Below are 21364 nucleotides of genomic sequence, written 5' to 3'. Positions count from 1 at the left end.
CAATATGAGATTCAACCACCCAGCAGCCATTTCTGGTGACATTGGCTATGGGAACAGTATCAAGTCCACAGCTCTTACTAAGTTCACACATGTATTTGTGCGGTTATCTGATAACAAGAGGGGCTCGAAAATGTTGCAACACGTTTACAAAGTTTCCTGTTTTAACATTTTTTTAAAAATCTGATTGATAATGTTTTAGTTCATGAAGAAACAGTCATTATCAGTATTGATGATTGAAATGGAAAAACAATCCTAACTGTGTGGGCAGTGTTAGAGGTTGTGTAGTCCTTCAAGGTTTAATAGTGATATTCAAGATGGCAGAAGGAAAGTAGCCTTATTTAAGGAGCAAACAGAATCTTGCTTTCATTACATTGACATCTTGAGACAGACAGTAGTAATCATGCCTTCCCCATACTGCAGACAATGTGCTGTCATAAAACACTGAATGTCAACCTTATCCGCTTGGGTATTTGAGCAGTTCCCACTACCGTGCCAGGGTTTTGTAGAAGGGTTTTGCTTTTCCTGAGATTGATGATGGTTATCCCGAAACCACTTGTATCACCAAAATAAATGCTGAGTTTTCTGTCTGGTGTGCTCAGTCATGTTTTCTTGCCACTTGTTAGCAATGTTGGTGCTTGTAGTAGGTCTAAAAAATTAAAGCTGGCCTAGGATACCTAGAGGTGCTGTTACTTATCTCCTGTAAAACATAGGGGCCATCAAATGTAGGTTGTCCACTGTTCACCCCCTTGCCTCTCGACTTAGGTGCTGAAAGTTGATATTTGCATATTGCTGGTACACTTTGGATAATAAATAAGGGTACATACAGCTATCTTCTGGTCCTTTAGACTATATTTTACACTTTAAAACTGCCATAGGTTTTTATTAAGCTGCCCATACATATGAGACAGTGGTCTGAAGGTATAGCATCATATCTGAAGGTATAGCTCTAAATCTGAAGGTATAGCTCTATATCTGAAGGTATAGCTCTATATCTGAAGGTATAGCTCTATATCTGAAAGTATAACTCTATATCCGAAGGTATAGCTCCATCACTGAAGGTATAGCTCCATCACTGAAGGTATAGCTCCATCACTGAAGGTATAGCTCCATCACTGAAGGTATAGCGCCATCTCTGAAGGTATAGCGCCATCTCTGAAGGTATAGTGCCATATCTGAAGGTATAGCTCTATATTTGAAGTTGTAGCTCCATATCTGAAGGTAAGTATGCCTTCAAAAGGGTACAAAGTACTGGAATGCTGGTGACTTTTGATGCTTTTGACTATCAATGGTCACATAAAAGTTCTTGTTGCAGGGGCTTCTTCAAGGGATAAACCTGAAGATCAACCCAGAGAAAGGGTGGCTGGCCATACACTAGTACCATATGATAGGACATGTTGGTTTTAGGAATGTTTTAGGAATGTCTGTTCAATTTTCTAATCATTAGTGGGGTCAACGTACTTTTCTGAACACAGCAACAAGAAAATTTGAAAGAACAGGATTGAAATTTTTTCTCAAACAAATTTCCAACAGTGAATGTGGTGTTTGTTCTGAAAAGTCCATTCAGTCGAAAATTGAGTATTCAATTCAAAGGACTTTCCAATGACATTTGTTAAATCATCAAATGTAGTGATGAGACTTTTCATACTAAAGTTTGTTTGAAAACCTACTAATGTATGGTCAGCTTTAGTATTTGGGTGAAATTTCTTATTACAGAAGTGGATAAATTTGATTTCTATGGCAGTTGGTCCAGTTCAGCATCCAGTGTACATGGGTTGCCACTGCCAGCTTAGGAAACTGAAGGTAGGAGGTCCTGGAGCCAAACACATTTTGGATTCACGGTGCAGAATTATTCTATGATGTGAAATGACAGTGGCTTCGGTTGGGCAGCGGTCCAACACAAAGGGACCTCTAAATGTACTTTCAAGGATATCTTGAAGGTATAAGAGAAATAACTTCTGTCGGACCAGCTGCCATACACATAGGCTGAATGTTGGCCGGTTCTTATTGAACTGGCTGATGTCGCCTGACATTTGGCCCTTGTGTACTAGGCTTAAGAGCGTGTCATTAAAGCCTAGTACACACAGATTGTCGGCCGACATTCAGCCCCTGTGTACTACAGCTGGTCCATCAGAGGCCGGCCGAATGGGGCATGACCGAAAGAAGGTCTGCCGATCGGCTCCCGATAAATGCTCTCAGAGACTGGAGTGTTCTGTTGAGGGGTGGCTGTCCCCCGATCAGAACACAATAGACCAGCAGGGGAGATTACTGTACTAACATTGGATAGTTAGTACAGCGGCTCCGACCAGAGTTGTCAGTTTTTTTTCATTCAGCCCGCTGAGTTGAACTAAAAAACCCTACTAGTGTGTACCAGACTTTAGGCTCAGTCTAGCTTCAGAATCCAAGGAGACCTGAAGATAGTGTGATAGCTTGGAGTAGCCCAGTAGCCACTGGGTTGTACTGTTGAAGCTTAGAAGGACATCATAAATTAGCCATGGGGAAGTAAAACGATTATGGTTTTGGGTTAATTTTATTTTGTATTTATTTTTGTACATTTGTTTTCATAATTTTTGAAAAGTTTTTAGTCCAGATCCATAACAATAAAATGTTTCCTTTTGTAAAGGTTTTCCAATTTAGGGAGACGATGGAAAGCCCTCTCTCTCTACTGACGCCCTCCCCTCTTCCTCCCCCATTGCTGATTGATGAACTACCTCTCAGAACCCCAACTAATCAGCTGTTTCCACTGAGCAGCCCAATGGCTGCCAGGCTACAGCTACTCCAAGCTGCCTCACTTTCTTCAGTCCTTCCTGGCAATTCATTGTTTTCCAATGGGATTCTGGGGCTAGACCAATGCCCTGTGCACACGATAGGATTTTCTGACAACAAATGTTGGATGTGAGTTTGTTGCCAGAAAGTCGGACCGTGTGTATGCTCCATAGAACATCTGTTGTCGGAATTTCCGAGCGTGTGTACACAATTCCGACGCGCAAAAGTCTACGCATGCTTGGAATCAAGCAGAAGAGCCGCACTGGCTATTGAACTGGCTTAATGAAATTTTTCTTGGCTCGTCGTACGTTTTGTACGTCACCGCGCTCTTGACGTTCGGAATTTCCAACAACATTTGTGTGACCGTGTGTATGCAAGGCAAGTTTGAGCCAACATCCTTCAGAAAAAAAATCCACGGTTTTGTTGTCAGAAAATCCTATCGTGTGTACAGGCTATAAGGCTATTGAAAACCTGGGAATTTTCAAAGAACACCCCAAAAAAATTACCAAATTTTGGTATATGATACTGAATTTCCCAGAGCATTATGCCGCGTACACACGGTCGGAATTTTCGTCTACAAAAGTCCAACGGACGCTGACGGACTAAAGCTGGCTGGTAATCCGATCGTGTGTGGGCTTCTCCGGACTTTCAACGGACTTTTTCAGCCTCAAATCCGACGGACTTTAGATTTGAAACATGCTTCAAATCTTTCCGACGGACTCGAGTCCGGTCGAAAAATCCGCTCGTCTGTATGCTAGTCTGACGGACAAAAACCCACGCTAGGGCAGCTATTGGCTACTGGCTATCAACTTCCTTATTTTAGTCCGGTGTACGTCATCACGTAAGAATTCGACGGACTTTTGTGTGATCGTGTGTAGGCAAGTCTGTTCGTTAGAAAGTCCGCCGCAAGTCCGTCGAAAGTCCGTCGAAAGTCTGTCGGACAGGCTGTCGGACTTTTGTAGCTGAAAAGTCCGACCGTGTGTACGCCCCATTACAGGTTTTCTGAAAAGACAGCACAGCAGAAGCTGCCTAGTTGCTTTGTCTAATTGACCTGACTTGATTTACTTGACTAAAAAATGTATTCATACTTCTTTTTTAGTCCAGATCCTAATAAATTATGTACAAAGTCACAACGCATTCCCTTTAACTATTGTTGATAGGTACTTTATGACCATACATTTGTGGACACATGACCATCTTGTCTACTTGTATGGCCAAAAGTGTCCACATGGTTTTGGGCATAAAATGTGTTTCCCTTATAGTGTGTTCCGTAAAATTAAGGATGAGCTTTGGTGGGGAGCGAGCCCAAGCTCATCACTACTTAAAATCTTTTGGCGACTTGAAGTGTTGAAATGCTATTGGCTGTGAATAATCCCACATGACAACCATCCAACATGTTATTTGCCATCACAACAGCCACCTAGTTGCGTAACCTTTTACTGCATAGGACTTCATTTATGTAATTTGTGAGGATTTATAGCCACATTTTAAAATTTTTTTCAGGCTGTAATATTAAGGAGACCTTTCAAAGCAACAAAAAACAATGTTTATTTCAAAAACAAAAAAGGTTTTCATACAATCTCTCATTGGACATTTTATGGTGCTTTACATTTTTAAGCCAAAACTTTTGTTTTATTTTTTCCAAGTAGTCTGGCAGGTTTTGGATAGAGGTTTTGTCAAGCTGTCATTCTGAGGTTGTAGCTATGAGTGACCCAAGCTGGTTGTCCACTATTTTTGATCACCTCTGAGAATGCAAGGTGTCACCAAACGTTCAGCTCATTCCTTTTTTTGTTTGTTTTGTTTGTTATGTTTCCGTTGTTAACATTTATGTTTGTCTTTACTTTGAACTTGAGTATGGTACCAAGGATAATCCATCCAACGTCCCTTCCCCCTCCCTCCATCACTAGTCCTCGATCTCTTGTACTCAAGATGACGGTCCTAATGCCCCTTTCTATGACGGTAACCCCCAAGTAAATTAATGATTGCCTAATTGCATTCTGCTTTTTTTTTGCTTGAACCCCCCCTCCCCCTTTTTTCCTTTTCTTTATTTTTGTTTCTCATGTTCTTTTCTTTCTATTTATTTATTTATTTTATTCTTTTGTTTCGGGTTTAGCTATATAAGATAAGGGTATTAAGTGTAAATTGCTTTTAATTGTGCATGTAATGTAAGCGTTGCATTCACTTGCTGATGCCAGTCTCTTCTTCATCTTAGTGCGTGAATGTGCCGCTAGACCTCCATTTAGCCTCTTGTTGCAGTCCTTTGATGCAGGTAGGACATATTCTGAATAGGCTTGTTGCTATGGGAAGTAATCGAAGTCGATGTTTGCTCTGTAGCTAACCTTTATCTGCTCCCTGGACTCTGCTATTGCTTATAAACAAATGACGGTGATCACAGAGTGCCTGTGTGTGTGTGCATGAGGTACCGCACCTTTGGTGTATGACCAGACACAAAGTGGTGGTTTTATTTTCATGGTACAATCGAGTGATGTTATAACCCTGCATGCTTTTTTCAAAGCGTACTAATAATATGTCATTCATTCTGAAGAGCCCTCATTGTCCTTTTCAAAAAAAGAACTTTCTCCATCCCTGTCTGCACCTTTACCCCAGGGTTGGACAAATGCTAGGAGCCAGGTCGCCAGTGAGTGCACAGGCCCAGAGGTGATTCCTTGTTCTGTAAAATTGATTGCTGACTCCTTGATTGAGCTCACTGGCTCCTGGATTCTATAATCATTTGTCCACCATTGTAGATGATGACAAGCAAATACTGGAGAAACTTGCAAGACTAGGTCATGGTGGGGATCATGGTGGGCTTTCACAGCCTACCATGCTTTAAAGCATCCTTAGGCTGGTTAAGGAGCTGGCCAAAAATATCAAAACCGGCACCAAACTTTGCTGTTTTCCTGTTGTATCAAGTGGAAGCCTAGATTCAGGTGCACCAAGCTTTCAATAAACTCCTGACGTTACAATATTCAGCAACAGTATTATTTTTCCAAAAATTCTCCACCCTTTAACATTTAAAAACTGTTAAGTTCCAGTTAGTGACTTAGCCTAGGCTGAGATGATGTCATCAGTCTGCTGCAGGCAGGAGAAAGTGTTTACTCAGTCAGTCTCCTCTCCCCCGCAGTAATCAGACTGCATCGTTGTATTTATTTAGCACGTCACAAGGTGAGAGGCTGCAGCAGGGACTTATACATGTCATATTTTTGTGAAAACCAACATAAAGATTTACATAAATGTGTCATCAATAAACCGGCATCTCAATCCAGGAATGACTCTAGTGTCAAAAGCACATGGACACCCCTCCAAATTATTTAGTTAAAGTGTTTCCATTGAAGGGTAAAACATATAAAGACATTTTAGACTTGGTCAGATCCAGCCTTGTGGTAATAATTTTGTGAAGGCCCTTTTCTGTTCCAGCATGACTGTGCCACTGCACAAAGCCAGCTTCATAAAGACATGGTTTGATCTGTTTGGTGTGGAGGAACTCCAGTGGCCTGCACAGGTCCCAGACCTCAACCCTACTGAACACCTCTGGGAAGAACTGAAATATCATCATCGGTATCTTTCCTTCCAAATTAGCATAAATGTCCCTAGACACACTTCAAAATCTTGTTTAAATTGTTCCCAGGAGAGTGGAGAATGTTATAGCCACAAAGAAAGGGCGAGCTCCATATTAATGCTCATGGTTTTGGAACTGGATGCCCAACAGATATAAATACAAATCTCTACAAACTCATGCCCATATAGTATAGATGGTGACCCTAGATCAGCCATTCTGAACCAGGGTTCATTGGAAACCTGGAGTACCTCCAGAGATTGCTAGGGGTTCCTTGAGCTGTGATTGATCTCCCATTTGATGGTGCCTTTATATTTCCAGGGCCAACACCATTTGGCAGAGCCAGCTGCATGACACCAATGGCATTTTCAGTAAGGGTTGCATTTTGACCATTATTGTAAGGGAGCATTCTTCACCCTGGTCACCAATGTAAGGGGAATTTTTCTCGCTGACCCAGCAATGAATTGTTTTTTGGTTCCCCAAGACCTGAAAAGTATTTCAAGGATTCCGCGGGTGTAAGAAGGCAGATTAAGGCTTCCCTAGATGATGTCTGAACAGTGATGGCAAGATCAACAACTTTCATACCTAGAACATTTTTTTAAGATGGTTCCAAATAAAACCATATATTGTAAAAATAGTTGTTTATTACTTACACAGTAGCCATTAAAACATATAAAATGAATCTACAAAGACCCAAATGGCATCATGCCAATTCAAACATAATGAACACGTTGCATTCATAGGCAGTGTAGATCACCGCTGCACTGTAAATTTGCATATTTTCCTATTTATTTTGATGAGGATATTCCCAACAAGTTTCAAGGATTACCAACTAGCTTCTTCAAGAGACATAGGAGATACATATGGTGATAATGTCTGTTTAAAGCTTGTATGTATGAGCCTTACCCCAAATAGGCTTAAAACTACTGAAGTAGATACTAAATGCCTTTCATGGCCACACCATGTTATACTGGTACTGATAGCCAATTAAACACATGTATGAAAAAAAGAAAGGAGGTCATTATTTCATACTTACGGCAAAGTGGAAAAATGACATGTCTTGAATGCATTTTATGTAATTGAAATTGAAAATTTCTACATGCCAGTATTCTTTGACTAGTGCCAGCTTAAAGGGTCATTCCAACCAAAAGTCTGAAGTCTGGTAGGCTGGAACATCATCTGGCCTTTATGTTAGTTGGTAGAAAGATCTCCCTGGCTCTGTCCCAACCAACCTTTGTGCACTCCAGCTTGTTACATTCTCTATATTATAAAACAAATTAACTCCAGCATGGCTGGTGGGAACCCCTAATAATGGGTGCTTTAAGTGTGTACACCTGAGTTAGAAATGATGGGAACGTTTCAAATAGGATAGAATAGGTGTACAAACCTTGGAATTCTACACAGGATGATGGGAGCCACATATAGTGGGCACAGCATGTGTACAAACCTGGGGGCTATGTGTAGGGATGGTGGGAACCCCTGGTAATGGGACAAGTGTGCAGACCCAGGAATTAAGCACAGGGGTGGTGAGAACCCCTCGTAATGGGCAGAACAGGTCTGAAGACCCAGAAATTCAGCAACAAAATGGTGGGCATGGCAGGACTTGGAACTATGTGCAGGGATAATGGTCAACAGCTGTGTGGACCTGGGAAGAGAGGAATGGTTAGAACCCCTCATTATGGAAACGGCAGGTGTGCAGACCCAGGAACTCGGCCCAAGGATGGCGTGCTCCCCTCCTAAATGGACACAGCAGGTGTATAAACCCAGGAACCCAATGCAGGGGTGGTGGGGACTCCTAATAATGGGCACAGAAGGTATACAGACCTGGGAACTCAGCATAGGGATGGTACGAACCCCTTGTAATGGGCATAGCTTTGCTGACGTGTAAACCTAGGAACCCGACTCAGGTATGGTGGTGATCCCTAATAATGGGCACAGCAGGTGGGCAGACCCAGGAACTTGGCACAGGGATCTCATTACAGATATTTCAGGATATATAAGAAACTGTTAAGTGGCTCAAATCTTCAGCATCACCAAAAACTGTTTTATCAGTTTCAGGTGGACTGACCCTTCAAAGTGGAAAAAACTCCCACTATGTTTGCTTTACTCCTCTCTTATACATTCTATGTGTTCATTGCTCTTTATTGTTTGGGTCTCCATAGTATGAGATGTAGTATCTTGTGTGCTACTGTATCTGCCATACTTTGTGTAGAAATAAGAAAACTTGATACATTGTAACAACAGGTAAATGTTTGTTTTTATAACCAACTTGGCTTTTGTAACAAAGAATTCACCAACAATGAGTCATCGGGTGACTTTTTCTCCTAATAACCCCGTATAAACCACATTTCATTTATCAGAGCAATCTAAAAAATACACAGAATTGAAAGGTTGGTACTTTTAGGATGAGTAAGATTTTACAGCCGGGTACAAAATACTAAGACATTCTGGACAGTGGCTGCCTGGAAAGTTTGTATCTTTTATTGTAAATGTAAGGTGATTGTAGAAAGTTCCTTTTTTTTTTTTTTCTTTTACTTTACATGTAAGTGGATATAAACCAAACCACTAAAATCCCATAGAACAGGGCTATTGAATTAAAATTCATGGAGATCCGGTCAGTAAAATTTTCTTCCAGCAGATGCCTGAATCTCATGCTTGTGCCACAACTTATATCCTTCACATCACAGCCCCCTTATTTATATCACAGTCTACTTCTTACATCAGTGTCCTCAGTCCCCCCTTCACGTCACAGTCCCCCACCCCCTTATGTCTCAATCTCTCCCTTTGTGTCATAGTTTCCCCCACCCTGTCACAGGCCCCCCCTTTAGGTCACAGTTCTGCCTTATGTCACAGTACCCCCCTTTATGGCAAAGCCCCCCCTTCATAGTAGTGTCCGTAGCCCCCCTCACTCCTCTTCATAGCAGTGTTTGTAGACCCCCTCATAGCAGTGTTCTTAGCCCCCTTCACCACTCTTCATAGCAATGTCCTTAGCCCCCTTCACCCCTTCATAGTAGTGTCTTTAGCCCCCTTCACCCTCCTTCATAGCAATGTCTGTAGCCCCCTTCACCCCTCTTCATAGCAATGTCCTTAGCCCCCTTTACCCCCCTTCATAGCAGTGTCCTTAACCCCCTTCACCCCACTTCATAGCAGTGTCCCTAGCCACCTTCAACCCCTTTTCAAAGCAGTGTCCTTAGCCCCCTTCACCCCTCTTCATAGCAATGTCCTTAGCCCCTTTACCCCCCCCCCCCCCTTCATAGCAGTGTCCTTAGCCCCCTTCATAGCATTGTCCTTAGTCCCCTTCACCCTCCTTAATAGCAATGTCTGTAGCCACCTTTACCCCTCTTCATAGCAGTGTCCTTAGCCCCCTTCACCCCCCTTCACAGCAGTGTCCTTAGCCCCCTTCACCCCTTCATAGTAGTGTCCTTAGCCCCCTTCACCCCTTCATAGTAGTGTCCTTAGCCCCCTTCACCCCCTTCACAATGTCCTTAGCCCCCTCCACCCCTCTTCATAGCAGTGTCCGTAGCCCCTTTACCCCTCTTCACAGCAATGTCTGTAGCCCCAGTCACTTCCTCTTCATAACAGTTTCCTCCCCCCTCTTTCCCTTTCACAGTGGTGTTTGCAGCCCATGCACAGTCCTACCTTACACAGGGCACGTCTGCACAAATGGCAGGGGCTACCGAACTTTTCCTGTTAATAGGCTGGTGATTGGTTGCTAGGACCACCCTGTGTCCTAGCAACCAATCACCCGCTTGCAGCTCCTGCCCTCTCAGCCTGCCGCCTCTCCTGTCCTCTGCAATGCTGCAAGGATGACAGTGCGTTACCACCAGAAAAAGAAAGAGAGGGTGCACCAGTGCATTATCCTTATACCCTTGTTTTTATTGATATAAAGTGGTAAGTATTACACTTACAAGATTACAATTAGGTACAAGCTCATCATATGGTCCAACAGCAATTAATCAGTCCATAGTATATCAACGTGTGAGGCAGGAGGTAGAGGTCCAAAAGGCTTTTTGTAATAAAAACTTCTTTGCCATTCTGAAGCTTCCCTCCAACCACTTTGCATATTATTTTATATATACTGTGATTCTGTACTTGCCAAATATGCTGCAGAAATCTCCCTCTACTAAGTCAGCCATTTTAACTGTGGGCAGCTGAAGCTGCTGCCTGTTCACTTCCTGAATTTACACAGACACACAGAGGCACACCTCCAGCTCTGCAGCTCTCATTGGCCCTCTTATGACTCATCCCCCCTCCCTTCCTGGCAAACTCTCACGAGAGTGAGAGAGAGAGCTGTGCATGATGTCATATGCTTAGGCTAATGACCAGACAAGAAACATGAAGTGGGCTGTATAAGGTATTTACTGGCAGAAAAAAAAAGTTTTACTATCCAACGTGAAAACAACAAGAGCAGAAGATTTAATAGATGGAAAGATGAAAAAAATGACTGAAGTTCCGCTTTAATGTCAATTTTAAATTAAGTGTTAAAGTGTCTGCGTTACAGAACTGCAACAGAGAAAAAAACAGGCTCCTGCCCTGCAAGATAGGTCTGTGCTGTGTGGCAGAGCTGTGTAAATCTCAGAGCTGGATGGACAGAAATGTAAATCCTTTAGCAGATAAACCAGCCCCCTATATGTATTTTCTCTGCGTATTTAGCAGTTTACGCTGCGTTTTTAACAGATTCCCGTGCTATCGTTGCCCCCCTCTGCAATGTTCAGGCTCTGACACCTGCAGGGAATTAGCAGACTTGGAATTGAGTTTTCTGGCATTTTTTTTTTTTTTTTTAACTATTCCCATGAGCCGGGTCTTAGTAATATGAATCTCGGCTTCACCCCACCCACCTGGAGCGTGGCCAGGCCATGTTCTATCCCCCCAGCTGTATGCAGCTGCACCATTAACCATCCACCTGTGCTGCTGACAATTCAGTCAAACCGAACGTTTCCATCGTTAGCGACGGGGGGCGGAGCTCTGCCAGCAGATTCTGTGCTTGTTTTGTAAAGTGTTACTTTGTATCCTGATGTGCAGCTTAGCCTGGCTGTGATTGGCTGTGGGAGGTTCTCTCCGCCTTGTGTACTAATAAGCAAGAAATAGCTCCACGTCTGTTATCGCCCAGGCCAGCATTGTTTACTGATGATGTCAGAAAGTCATAAAAATCCTGCAGTGTTTCCTGGGGTGTGTTCCATGGATGATTGATGGGTAGGGTTGAGTGGGGACAGGACGTCTTTTGTGTTCAAAGCCGGTCATGTGATGAAGAGTTCCATGCTGGAGTTATACAGCAGACACAGTTTGTGAATTAAAGGGGTTGTCCATCCATAAGTGCTATTTTAGTTATTGGTGGAGTCTGAAAGGCGGAATCTTTCTCTGAGTGCTTTTAAACTCTCTTGGAAACTTTAACAGTGAGATCGCCCAGCCATAATTCCCAAATCAGTTCCTCTGCCACCTTTGTGTGTTCCAGCATCTCATCTGGTATATTCTCAATAATATAAAATAAATACAAATCATACAGGGATGGTGGGGGTCCCTTATAATGGGCACAGCCGGTGTACAGACCCAGGAACTCAGCATGGGGATGGTGGGAACATAGCCAGTGTGCACACCAGGGAACTCAACTCAGGCATGGTGGGAACCCCTCATTATGGGCACAGCAGGTGTATGTAGACCTGGGAACTCAGCACATGGAGGTGGGAACCCCTCATAATGGACACAGCCGGTGTATGTAGACCCAGAAACTCAGCACAGGGAGGTGGGAACCCCCCATACACTTGGGAACTAAGCACAGAGATGGTGGGAACCCCTCATAATGGGCACAGCAGGTGTGTAGACCCAGGAACTCAACACCGGGATGCTGGGGACCCTTCATAATGGGCATAACTAGTGTGTACACCTGGGAACTCAACTCAAGGATAGTGGGAAGCCCTCATTATGGGCACATTAGGTGTATGTAGACCTGGGAACTCAGGACAGGGATTATAGGAATCCCTCATAATGGGCACAGCAGGTGTGTAGACCCAGGAATTCAGCACACGGATGATGGGAAGCCCTAATAATGGGCACAACCGGTGTGTACAGACCCAGGAACTCAGCACAGGGATTGTGGGAACCCTTCATAATGGGCACAGCAGATGTATGTACTGTAGATCTGGGAACTCACCACAGGGATAGTGAAAATCCCTCATAATGGGTACAGCAGATGTATATAGACCTGGGTACTCAGCACAGGGATGGTGGGAACTCCTCACAATGGGCACCACAGGTGTGTAGGCCCAGGAAATAGAAGAAATCATTACAGGGTTTAACTGTCCATCTGCCAAACATTTAAATATTATTTTTTTTTGGGGGGGGGGGGGGGGTGGTTTGATCATTTTAATGTATTTTTAAGTATTTATTGCAGGCATATAGAGCTGGCAATTTATACAGAGCTTTACATATCATATTCTTCCCAGTCCCTGCCCCCAAGAGCTTACAATCTAAGGTCCCTATCTCCCATACATACATATACTAGGACCAGTTTAGACAGGAGCCAGTTAACCTACCAGCATGTCTATGGGGTGTGAGAGGAAAGAGGAAACCAAAGTAGGTGGAGGAAACCCACTAAAGCACACAGAGAACATACAGACTCCATACAGATAGTGTCGTGGTCTGGATTTAAACCGAATACCCCAGTAAGGCAGGCTTACTAACCATTACACCTGCTGGGCTCCAGTACTAGCTAATGAACAGCTGCAAACATTAGATAAAACATTCCCATCATCAAGGATCCACAACTCTTAAGCTGGATACACACTATCCAATTTTCTGTAGATTTTTTCCTTCCGAAATCCAAAACCATATAATATGAGGTCAGACCTTAAGAGTTTCAATTTGTATGCAATCAGGGAGGCCCTTGCACTACATGGTTTTGGTAAATCTAAAGGAAATCAGACAACAAAAGTTGTGTAGTGTGTATGGGGTCTAAAAGAATCCCATAACAATATAAAAAATGGGAGATGTCATTTTTTTATTTATTGAAAGAGGCCGTCATCCTGGTCCTTCCCTCACCACTTGGTCATGTGCCTAATTGGACGTAATGACTCTTCACTGGCTCTAAGCTTCCTCCAGGTCTATGACTTTCTGAGCAGTAAAGCAAAATTCAGAATGGCTGCACCCATATATACAGTATATCGTTTACATTTCCTAAATGCACCATGCTCTGGTCCCACCATGTCTATATTAAAAGGTTCCCTACATAACCCCATGCTCCGATCTGGCCGCTCTGTTTTTAATCACAGATTCCCATTGAAGTGTATCTATATTCAAGAACAATATATTGCAGCTCATCAGTCCTTAGATGTAGTGGTTGCATTTGTTGTCCTTTTGCAGGCTTTTTTTTTTCCCTTTTGTTTTCTCCTGAACACTTCCTGTCCTATGGTGACCACGTTCACTGTACTGTGCCCATGGAGGACCAGCGCTGCCACCCTAGGACAGGACTGCAGAAAACCTTCCCCTCTTCTCTTCTCCATAACAGAATTGGAAATGTAGTGGACTGGTAGTTGATCGAGGCACCACGTCCCCATCACAGCATCACAAACAGTCCTTATATAGATATGGGATTGTTTAGGTGCCAGGTTAATATATAGAAACCGTAAACTATGTCATAATAAAAGAAGCTTTTATTGCTATAAGTCTTAAAAATCATGGAAAAAGGTCCAGACATTCATATGTACTAACTGCTCAGCAAACATTGAAACCTTTCCAGGCACATGAAATTTAACCTTTGCTGTATGTGACTGTAAATATATTGAAGTTATGGGAGTAGGGGGTATATAGGGTATGTATAGGAGGACTGAAATGAGAAATCGATATGTTGGTGAAGAAAAGCCTTTCTCAACTCAGGTTCCTTCAAAGGTTTGTGGGGAGTCCCTGGGAAATTAGCAATTTATGCTTCCAGGATAAGGAGCCACTAACACCAGATATCTTTTTTGCCATCTCATTATTCTTATTCCCTGACCACCAATGTAAAAGTGCATTCTTACCCCCTGATTACCAATGTAAGGGGCATTCTTACCCCCTGATTACCAATGTAAGGGGCATTCTTACCCCCTGATTACCAATGTAAGGGGCATTCTTACCCCCCGATTACCAATGTAAGGGGCATTCTTACCCCCCGATTACCAATGTAAGGGGCATTCTTACCCCCCGATTACCAATGTAAGGGGCATTCTTACCCCCTGATTACCAATGTAAGGACCATTTTTACCCCCTGATTACCAGTGTAAGGGGCATTCTTACGCTTTGATCACCAATGTAATGAGCATTCTTACTCCCTGATCACCAATGTAAGGGGCACTCTTACCCCCTTATCACCAGTGTAATGAACATTCTTAACCCCTGACCACCAATGTAAGGGGCAATTTTACCTCCTAGCTACCAATGTAAGAAAAATTCTTACCCCTTGATTAATACTGTAAGTAGCATTCTTCCCAGCGACCACCAATATAGGAACAGTTTCCCCATTGAACACTGGTGTAATTGGATCCTTCTCCCATTGACTACCAAGTTTAGGCGGTCCTTCTTGCACTAACTACTATTTTAAAGGGGTCTTCATCATTGACCAACAGCGCAAGAGGGCACTACACTGACCTCCAATGTAAAGGGGCACCTTCCACTAAGTACCAATACGGGGGAAGACTGCAATTTTCACTGTTTTTCCCATGTATTGTTATTATTAATATTTGTATTAATATCATTATTGGTAATACTTTATGTTATTAATGTCATTATTACTGGAAAAAATGTATCATATAGAGCAGCCCTGAGTGTCAAAAATGCTAATACTCATTTATTTATTTTTTCTATATTTACAACTTTCTGTTCACACAAATTTACCGTGATGATTAGAAGGGGTTCCCCGAGATTCCAAAGTTTTTTAAGGGTTCCTCCATGTTAACCATTTGCCAGCCTTAGGCCATTTAGCTGCATGGTTAATATTTGGGGTCTAATATAGACCTCTGATTTATCCATAAAGAGTACGTGTTACCTGACTATGCTAATAAATACCTGCTAGCAATAAAGTAAAATAAAAAAACTTTCCTACAGGGCCTGTAAACAGTGACTTAGTCACACATGCAATAATTCTAAAGCCATAATTCATGGTCATCTCTTAATGAAAAGCCTGTAAATGTTTTTAAAGTGTGACCTATGAAAATGTTTAGGTACTGTTTAGGTACTGTCGTGTTTTTGGTAATTTCTTGGGCACTCACAATTTTGAGTCATGACATGTTCAGTATCTGTTTACTCGACACAACCCATTCTTTTTTATTTTACCAACAAAATAAGTATTATATTATGTTTGTGTATCGTAAAAATATGCCTTTGATAAACAGTTGCACAAATATTACATACAAAATTGCAACTGACACTATTTTATTCTTCAGGGCCTCTGCTTTCAGAAAATAAATAATTGTTTGGGGGTTCTAAGTCATTTTCTAAAAATGCTGATTTTAACAAGTATTTAAAAAAATAAAAATAAACAGTGCCCTGAATGCAAAGTGGTTAAAAAGTTTGAGAAAGGCTGGTATACAAATTGCATGGAACTTAAAGACTTCCGACAGTAAAAGCATCTTTTATTAATGAGCATAGCAGGTTAACATATATCTATATATTAACTTGGCACCTAAAATGTCCCATGTATCAAAAAGGACTTTTTGTGATTCTTCATAGTATAGGGGATTGGTGTTGTGTTGTCCACAGAAATAACTGGGAACAATGTAACTGATAACAGTCAGCACAGGCAGTGACAGTCATCAGGTCACTAGATTTCTATCTGGATCAACATGTTGTTTTTTTTGTTTTTTTTTTACCTATTGAACAGATATAACAAAATGTTTTTAATAGTATTTTTAACAGACCCAATAGGAGCAAATAAGAGAAATGTATTATTAGGCCTTACGTACACTCTGAACTCTGGTCCCACCCCTCCGCTTATGGTGACAGGTTCCCTTTAAATCAAAGTGGGCCTGCTGGCGCTGGCATGGACTGCATCCTGTGACATGGCCCTTGGTGCCATTCTTATAATTTAGCTTCACCTCTGTGCACACAAAGCTCTACACTCTACTCTCCTCGTTGTTTACCTTGGAGGGTGACTAGAAAATAAACTGTGTACAGAGCGTCGGCCAAAATTCCCTGCACAACGTTCCTGTTAAGGATTTTTAGAAATTAAATAAATGATTCTCTGCAGTCAGGAAGAAAAAAATCAGTTTAAAGGGAACCTTTAGAGATGTACTGTCTTACTTTCCCTAGACATGTGATCAGCTAAGATTGTATATGTGTAGGTAATAATGTAGTTAGAGCTAAAGTGTTAATAAAAGTGAAGCTATGCTTTCTGGTTGGTGGGGAGCTAAATATAGAGTGTCGTGGTGGTAATCTAAATATAGAGTGTGGTGGTGGTGAGCTAAATATGGAGTGTGGTGGTGGTGAGCTAAATATAGAGGGTGGTGAGCTAAATATGGAGTGTAGTGGTGGTGAGCTAAATATGGAGTGTGGTGGTGGTGAGCTAAATATGGAGTGTGGTGGTGGTGAGCTAAATATAGAGGGTGGTGGTGGTGAGTTAAATATAGAGGGTGGTGGTGGTGAGTTAAATATAGAGGGTGGTGGCGGTGAGCTAAATATAGAGGGTGGTGGTGGTGAGTTAAATATAGAGGGTGGTGGTGGTGAGTTAAATATAGAGGGTGGTGGCGGTGAGCTAAATATAGAGGGTGGTGGCGGTGAGCTAAATATAGAGGGTGGTGGCGGTGAGCTAAATATAGAGGGTGGTGGTGCTGAGCTAAATATGGAGTGTGGTGGTGGTGAGCTAAATATAGAGGGTGGTGAGCTAAATATGGAGTGTAGTGGTGGTGAGCTAAATATGGAGTGTGGTGGTGGTGAGCTAAATATGGAGTGTGGTGGTGGTGAGCTAAATATAGAGGGTGGTGGTGGTGAGTTAAATATAGAGGGTGGTGGTGGTGAGTTAAATATAGAGGGTGGTGGTGGTGAGTTAAATATAGAGGGTGGTGGCGGTGAGCTAAATATAGAGGGTGGTGGCGGTGAGCTAAATATAGAGTGTGGTGGCGGTGAGCTAAATATAGAGGGTGGTGGCGGTGAGCTAAATATAGAGTGTGGTGGTGGTGAGCTAAATATAGAGGGTGGTGGTGCTGAGTTAAATATAGAGGGTGGTGGTGGTGAACTAAATATAGAGGGTGGTGGTGCTGAGTTAAATATAGAGGGTGGTGGTGGTGAACTAAATATAGAGGGTGGTGGTGGTGAGCTAAATATAGAGTGTGGTGGTGGTGGTGAACTAAGGTTGTTTTAATTTTCCTGAAACTTTGGGAGATTTCGGCAAAATGTATTGAAGTCAATTGAAATGGTGAAATTAGTACTTTTTTTTTAGTGTGGTGGTGGGGTTTTAGGAGATAGTTGACTTTGAATGTCCCCCGAGGGTTACCTTTCGGCTCTCTTGGACCTGTTTTTGTACCAAAAAACGCCCCCTCATTAGCCTGTATTGAAGTCAATTGGAAAGGTAAATGAAATTAAGATTTTTTTTTGGGGGTGTGGTGGTGGGGAGAGGGGGGGGGGGGGTAGGATGTAGTTGAATATGAAGTAAAAAGGAATAAAGGTAAAAATAAAGTGAAAAAGTAAAATGTTACCGTGACAGTGTACAATTAACAATCAAAAAAGAAAAAAAGCACAACAAACACTAATGCCGCATACACACGAGCGGACTTTACGGCAGACTTTGCCCGGCGGACTTTTCGACAGACTTTATGACGGACTTTCCGAATGAACGGACTTGCCTACACACGATCCACCAAAGTCCGTCGAATTCGTACGTGATGACGTACGACCGGACTAAAACAAGGAAGTTTATAGCCAGTAGCCAATAGCTGCCCTAGCGTGGCTTTTTGTCCGTCGAACTGGCATACAGACGAGCGGACTTTTCGACCGGACTCGAGTTTGACGGATAGATTTAAAACATGTTTCAAATCTAAGTCCGTCCAACTTTTGAGCAAACAAAGTCCGCTGGAGCCCACACATGATCGAATTGTCAGACGAAATCCCGTCTGCCGGGCAAAGTCTGCCGTAAAGTCCGACCATGTGTACGCGGCATAAGGCTCACACTTGTGCAACTTGTCATGCAACTTTGGACAAGTCGTTCCCCGTGTTTTCCAATGATCACCATTCATATATGTGCGACATAAAGTTGCAGCAACTTCAAAAAAGTTCATGCACAACTTTGCGCAACTTTGGAGTGGTACAAGTGTGAATGGAGCCAAAATAAACTAAACTACCCTAACGACACCTTTCAAAAAAATACACCCTCTAAATTAAGTAGTAGAACTTTTTTATTCCAAACAAATTTTCCTTAAGCAGCTCAGTGAGTGATATTGATTGACAGTACACAAATAATGATCAAAAACACACAAAAGACAAAAAAAGCAAAACAAATACTAGATGAAATATACTACCCTAAATATGCCCTTCAAAAAATATAACCTTTAAACAAAGTGGAAACCTAATTGTAATGTTGAATTAGACAATTTGTGTCTGTTCTTTCATATGCTGAAAAGCTATATGCTGACCAAAACTATATGAGCTCCCATTCCAAAACCATGGCCATTAAAATGATATTAAAGGTTCGGCTTTTTTTTTTTTTTTTTTTTTTTTATATGTTATAATTACCTGCTCTGTGCAATGGTTTTGCACAGAGCAGCTCGAATCTTCTTCCTCTGGAGGTCCTCCACTGGTGCTCCTGGTTCCTCCCCTTTGACCAGTGCCCCCCAATAGGAAGCCTCTTGCTATAGGGTCACTGGTGCGTGCTGGCTCCCGAGCCCTGCTTTATGCGTCCATAAAGACCCTTTCACACAGCTGTCTGATCTGGTCAGCCTGTCAGTTTTTTAGGCAGACCTGATCGGACCCTCCAATCTCTTCTATGGAGCGGCGGATGTCAGCCCCCCTTCCCATCCGATTCTATCCGCCAAAAACAGGCAGATGGTGGTCCTTTTTCAGTTTCCATCCGATTTCCCCATAGAGGAGAGCACTTGAGCAGGCATATGACAGGTCCAGAGCGGGCGTGGACTTGTCCGCCTGCTCAGTGGGGATCAGCAGAGTGATCCCCCCCCACTGAGCAAGCATATTCTGTTAAGCGGAGGTGCCTGTGTGAAAGAAGCCTAATACCGTCGCTCGGCCCCACCCCGATCTCTCCTCATTGGCTCACTGGCTGTCTCAGCCAATGGGGAGAGGGAGTCCTGGGACAGCATTGCTGGATCAAGCGGGGGCTCCGGTGAGTATTAGGGGGGCTGTGGGGTGGGGGGGAGCAGCATACAGAAGGTTTTTTTAGCTTCATGCATAGACTTCAGCCTCTACAACCACTTTAATACGGAGATGCCCCTCACTGTAGCTAGAACATCCTCCACTCTTCTAGGAAGGCTTTTCACAAGATTTTGGAGGGTGTCTGTGGGAATTTGTTCCCATTTGTGAGGTCAGGTACTGATGTTGAATGAGAAGACCTGGCTCACATTGGGCATTCCAGTTCCTCCCAAAGGTGTTCAATAGGGTCAAGGTTGCTTCTGCCACCTAAGTTCTTTCCCACCAAGCTGCCCTTATGGAGTTGGCTTTGTACACAAGGGTATTGTCTTTGGTGGAACTAAAAAGAACCTTCCACAAACTGTTACCACAAGGCTGGAAGAACACAAGTGTCTAAAATGTCTTTGTATTCTGTAGAATTAACACTACACTTCACTGGAAGCACCTGAACTCAAAGTGGTTCTAAAGGCTCAAGGTTTTTTACCTTAATACATTCTATGCATTAAGATAACCCCCCCCCCCACCCCCAAAGCTTCGTCCTTATATTTCCCTGAGCCCCATCTCCATCCAGCTGTGTGCATGAGAGCAGCGGCTCTCCTAGGTTTCTCTCTCCTCATTGGCTCACGCAGAAGCCATTGGCTCCTTCTGCTGTCAATCACAGCCAGCGTGCCAATGAGGAGAGAGTGGGGGGAGCTGAGCCACGCTCTTTGTGCAATTGGACACACAGAGCGTGGCTCAGGAACGAGCTTGCTCCAGTGCCCCCATAGTTAGAAGCTTGCTATTGGGGGCACTCGTCAGGGGGGAGGAGCCAGGACCGCCAGCAGGAGACCCAAATTACTTTAAGAATTGAAAGTAATTTAAAGAATTACTTTAAGGCCCGGTTCACTCTGATGCGGTGTGGGAACCGCAGCGATTCCTGTGCGGTTCCCACACCGCATCAGAATCACAGGCAGTTCACACTGTGCTCTGCGAACCTCGGGGGGTGTCAATATAAAGTTAATGACGCCCCCAAATCAGTTCGCAGAATGCAGTGCAAACTGTGGAATCGGCTCGCATGGGTCTGAACACCCATACGATCAGATTCCATTGCGGACAAAAAAAAAAAAAAAAGGTCCGGCACATTTTTGGTGTGGATCCAGTGCAAATTTAGCCATGCATAACGTATGGCTCAAATCGCACCGCACTGAATTCGAATGTCATTTGTACAGGAATGCGGTGCGATTCCTATACAAAAGACATGCGATGCGGCAGACCGCATCAGTGTGATCCCTAAAGGGATACAACGTTTTTTTTTTTAAACAGCAAACGTGTCATACTTACCTGCTCTGTGTAATGGTTTTGCACAGAGCAGCTCCGATCCTCCTCTTCTCGGGTCCCTCACTGGTGCTCCTGGCCCCTCCCCCCTGCTGAGTGCCCCCAGTGCAACCCGCTTGCTGTGGGGGCATTCGTTCGGTCTCGCTGTGTGTCCGTAAGACACAGACACAGGGGCCCCATCCCCGCGCTCCCTCTTCACTGGTTGTGATTGACAGCAGCAGAAGCCAATGGCATTGAGGCATTGGTGCGTTGAGGCAGGTTGTGTTTGGAAGCCGCCAATTTAAAATTACTAAAATAATGCATCTCAATGCACAAAAAAAATAGGCACTGCTGCATTTATTTTGCCGTGCAGCACCACCTCGTGCATTGTGGGCGAATCCTTACACCCCCCTTCACACTTGGCAATTTGGAATTGCA

The 21364-nt window shown here is 43.2% G+C and overlaps 1 protein-coding gene across 1 annotated transcript in view; it reads left to right on the top strand.

The window, feature by feature from the left end:
- TCF7L2 (transcription factor 7 like 2) overlaps positions 1–21364 on the top strand; it is a gene marked incomplete in the record, with an annotated part of 292196 nt that overhangs the window by 98331 nt on the left and 172501 nt on the right. Inside the window, 1 exon segment of the mRNA XM_073595873.1 lies at positions 4976–5032. Within this exon segment, the coding sequence (XP_073451974.1) occupies positions 4976–5032 (57 nt within the window).

The sequence above is a fragment of the Aquarana catesbeiana genome, linkage group LG08, assembly GCF_042186555.1.
Source record: "Aquarana catesbeiana isolate 2022-GZ linkage group LG08, ASM4218655v1, whole genome shotgun sequence".
NCBI classification, from domain to species: Eukaryota; Metazoa; Chordata; class Amphibia; order Anura; family Ranidae; genus Aquarana; species Aquarana catesbeiana.
This window is presented reverse-complemented; position numbering and strand designations above follow the sequence as displayed.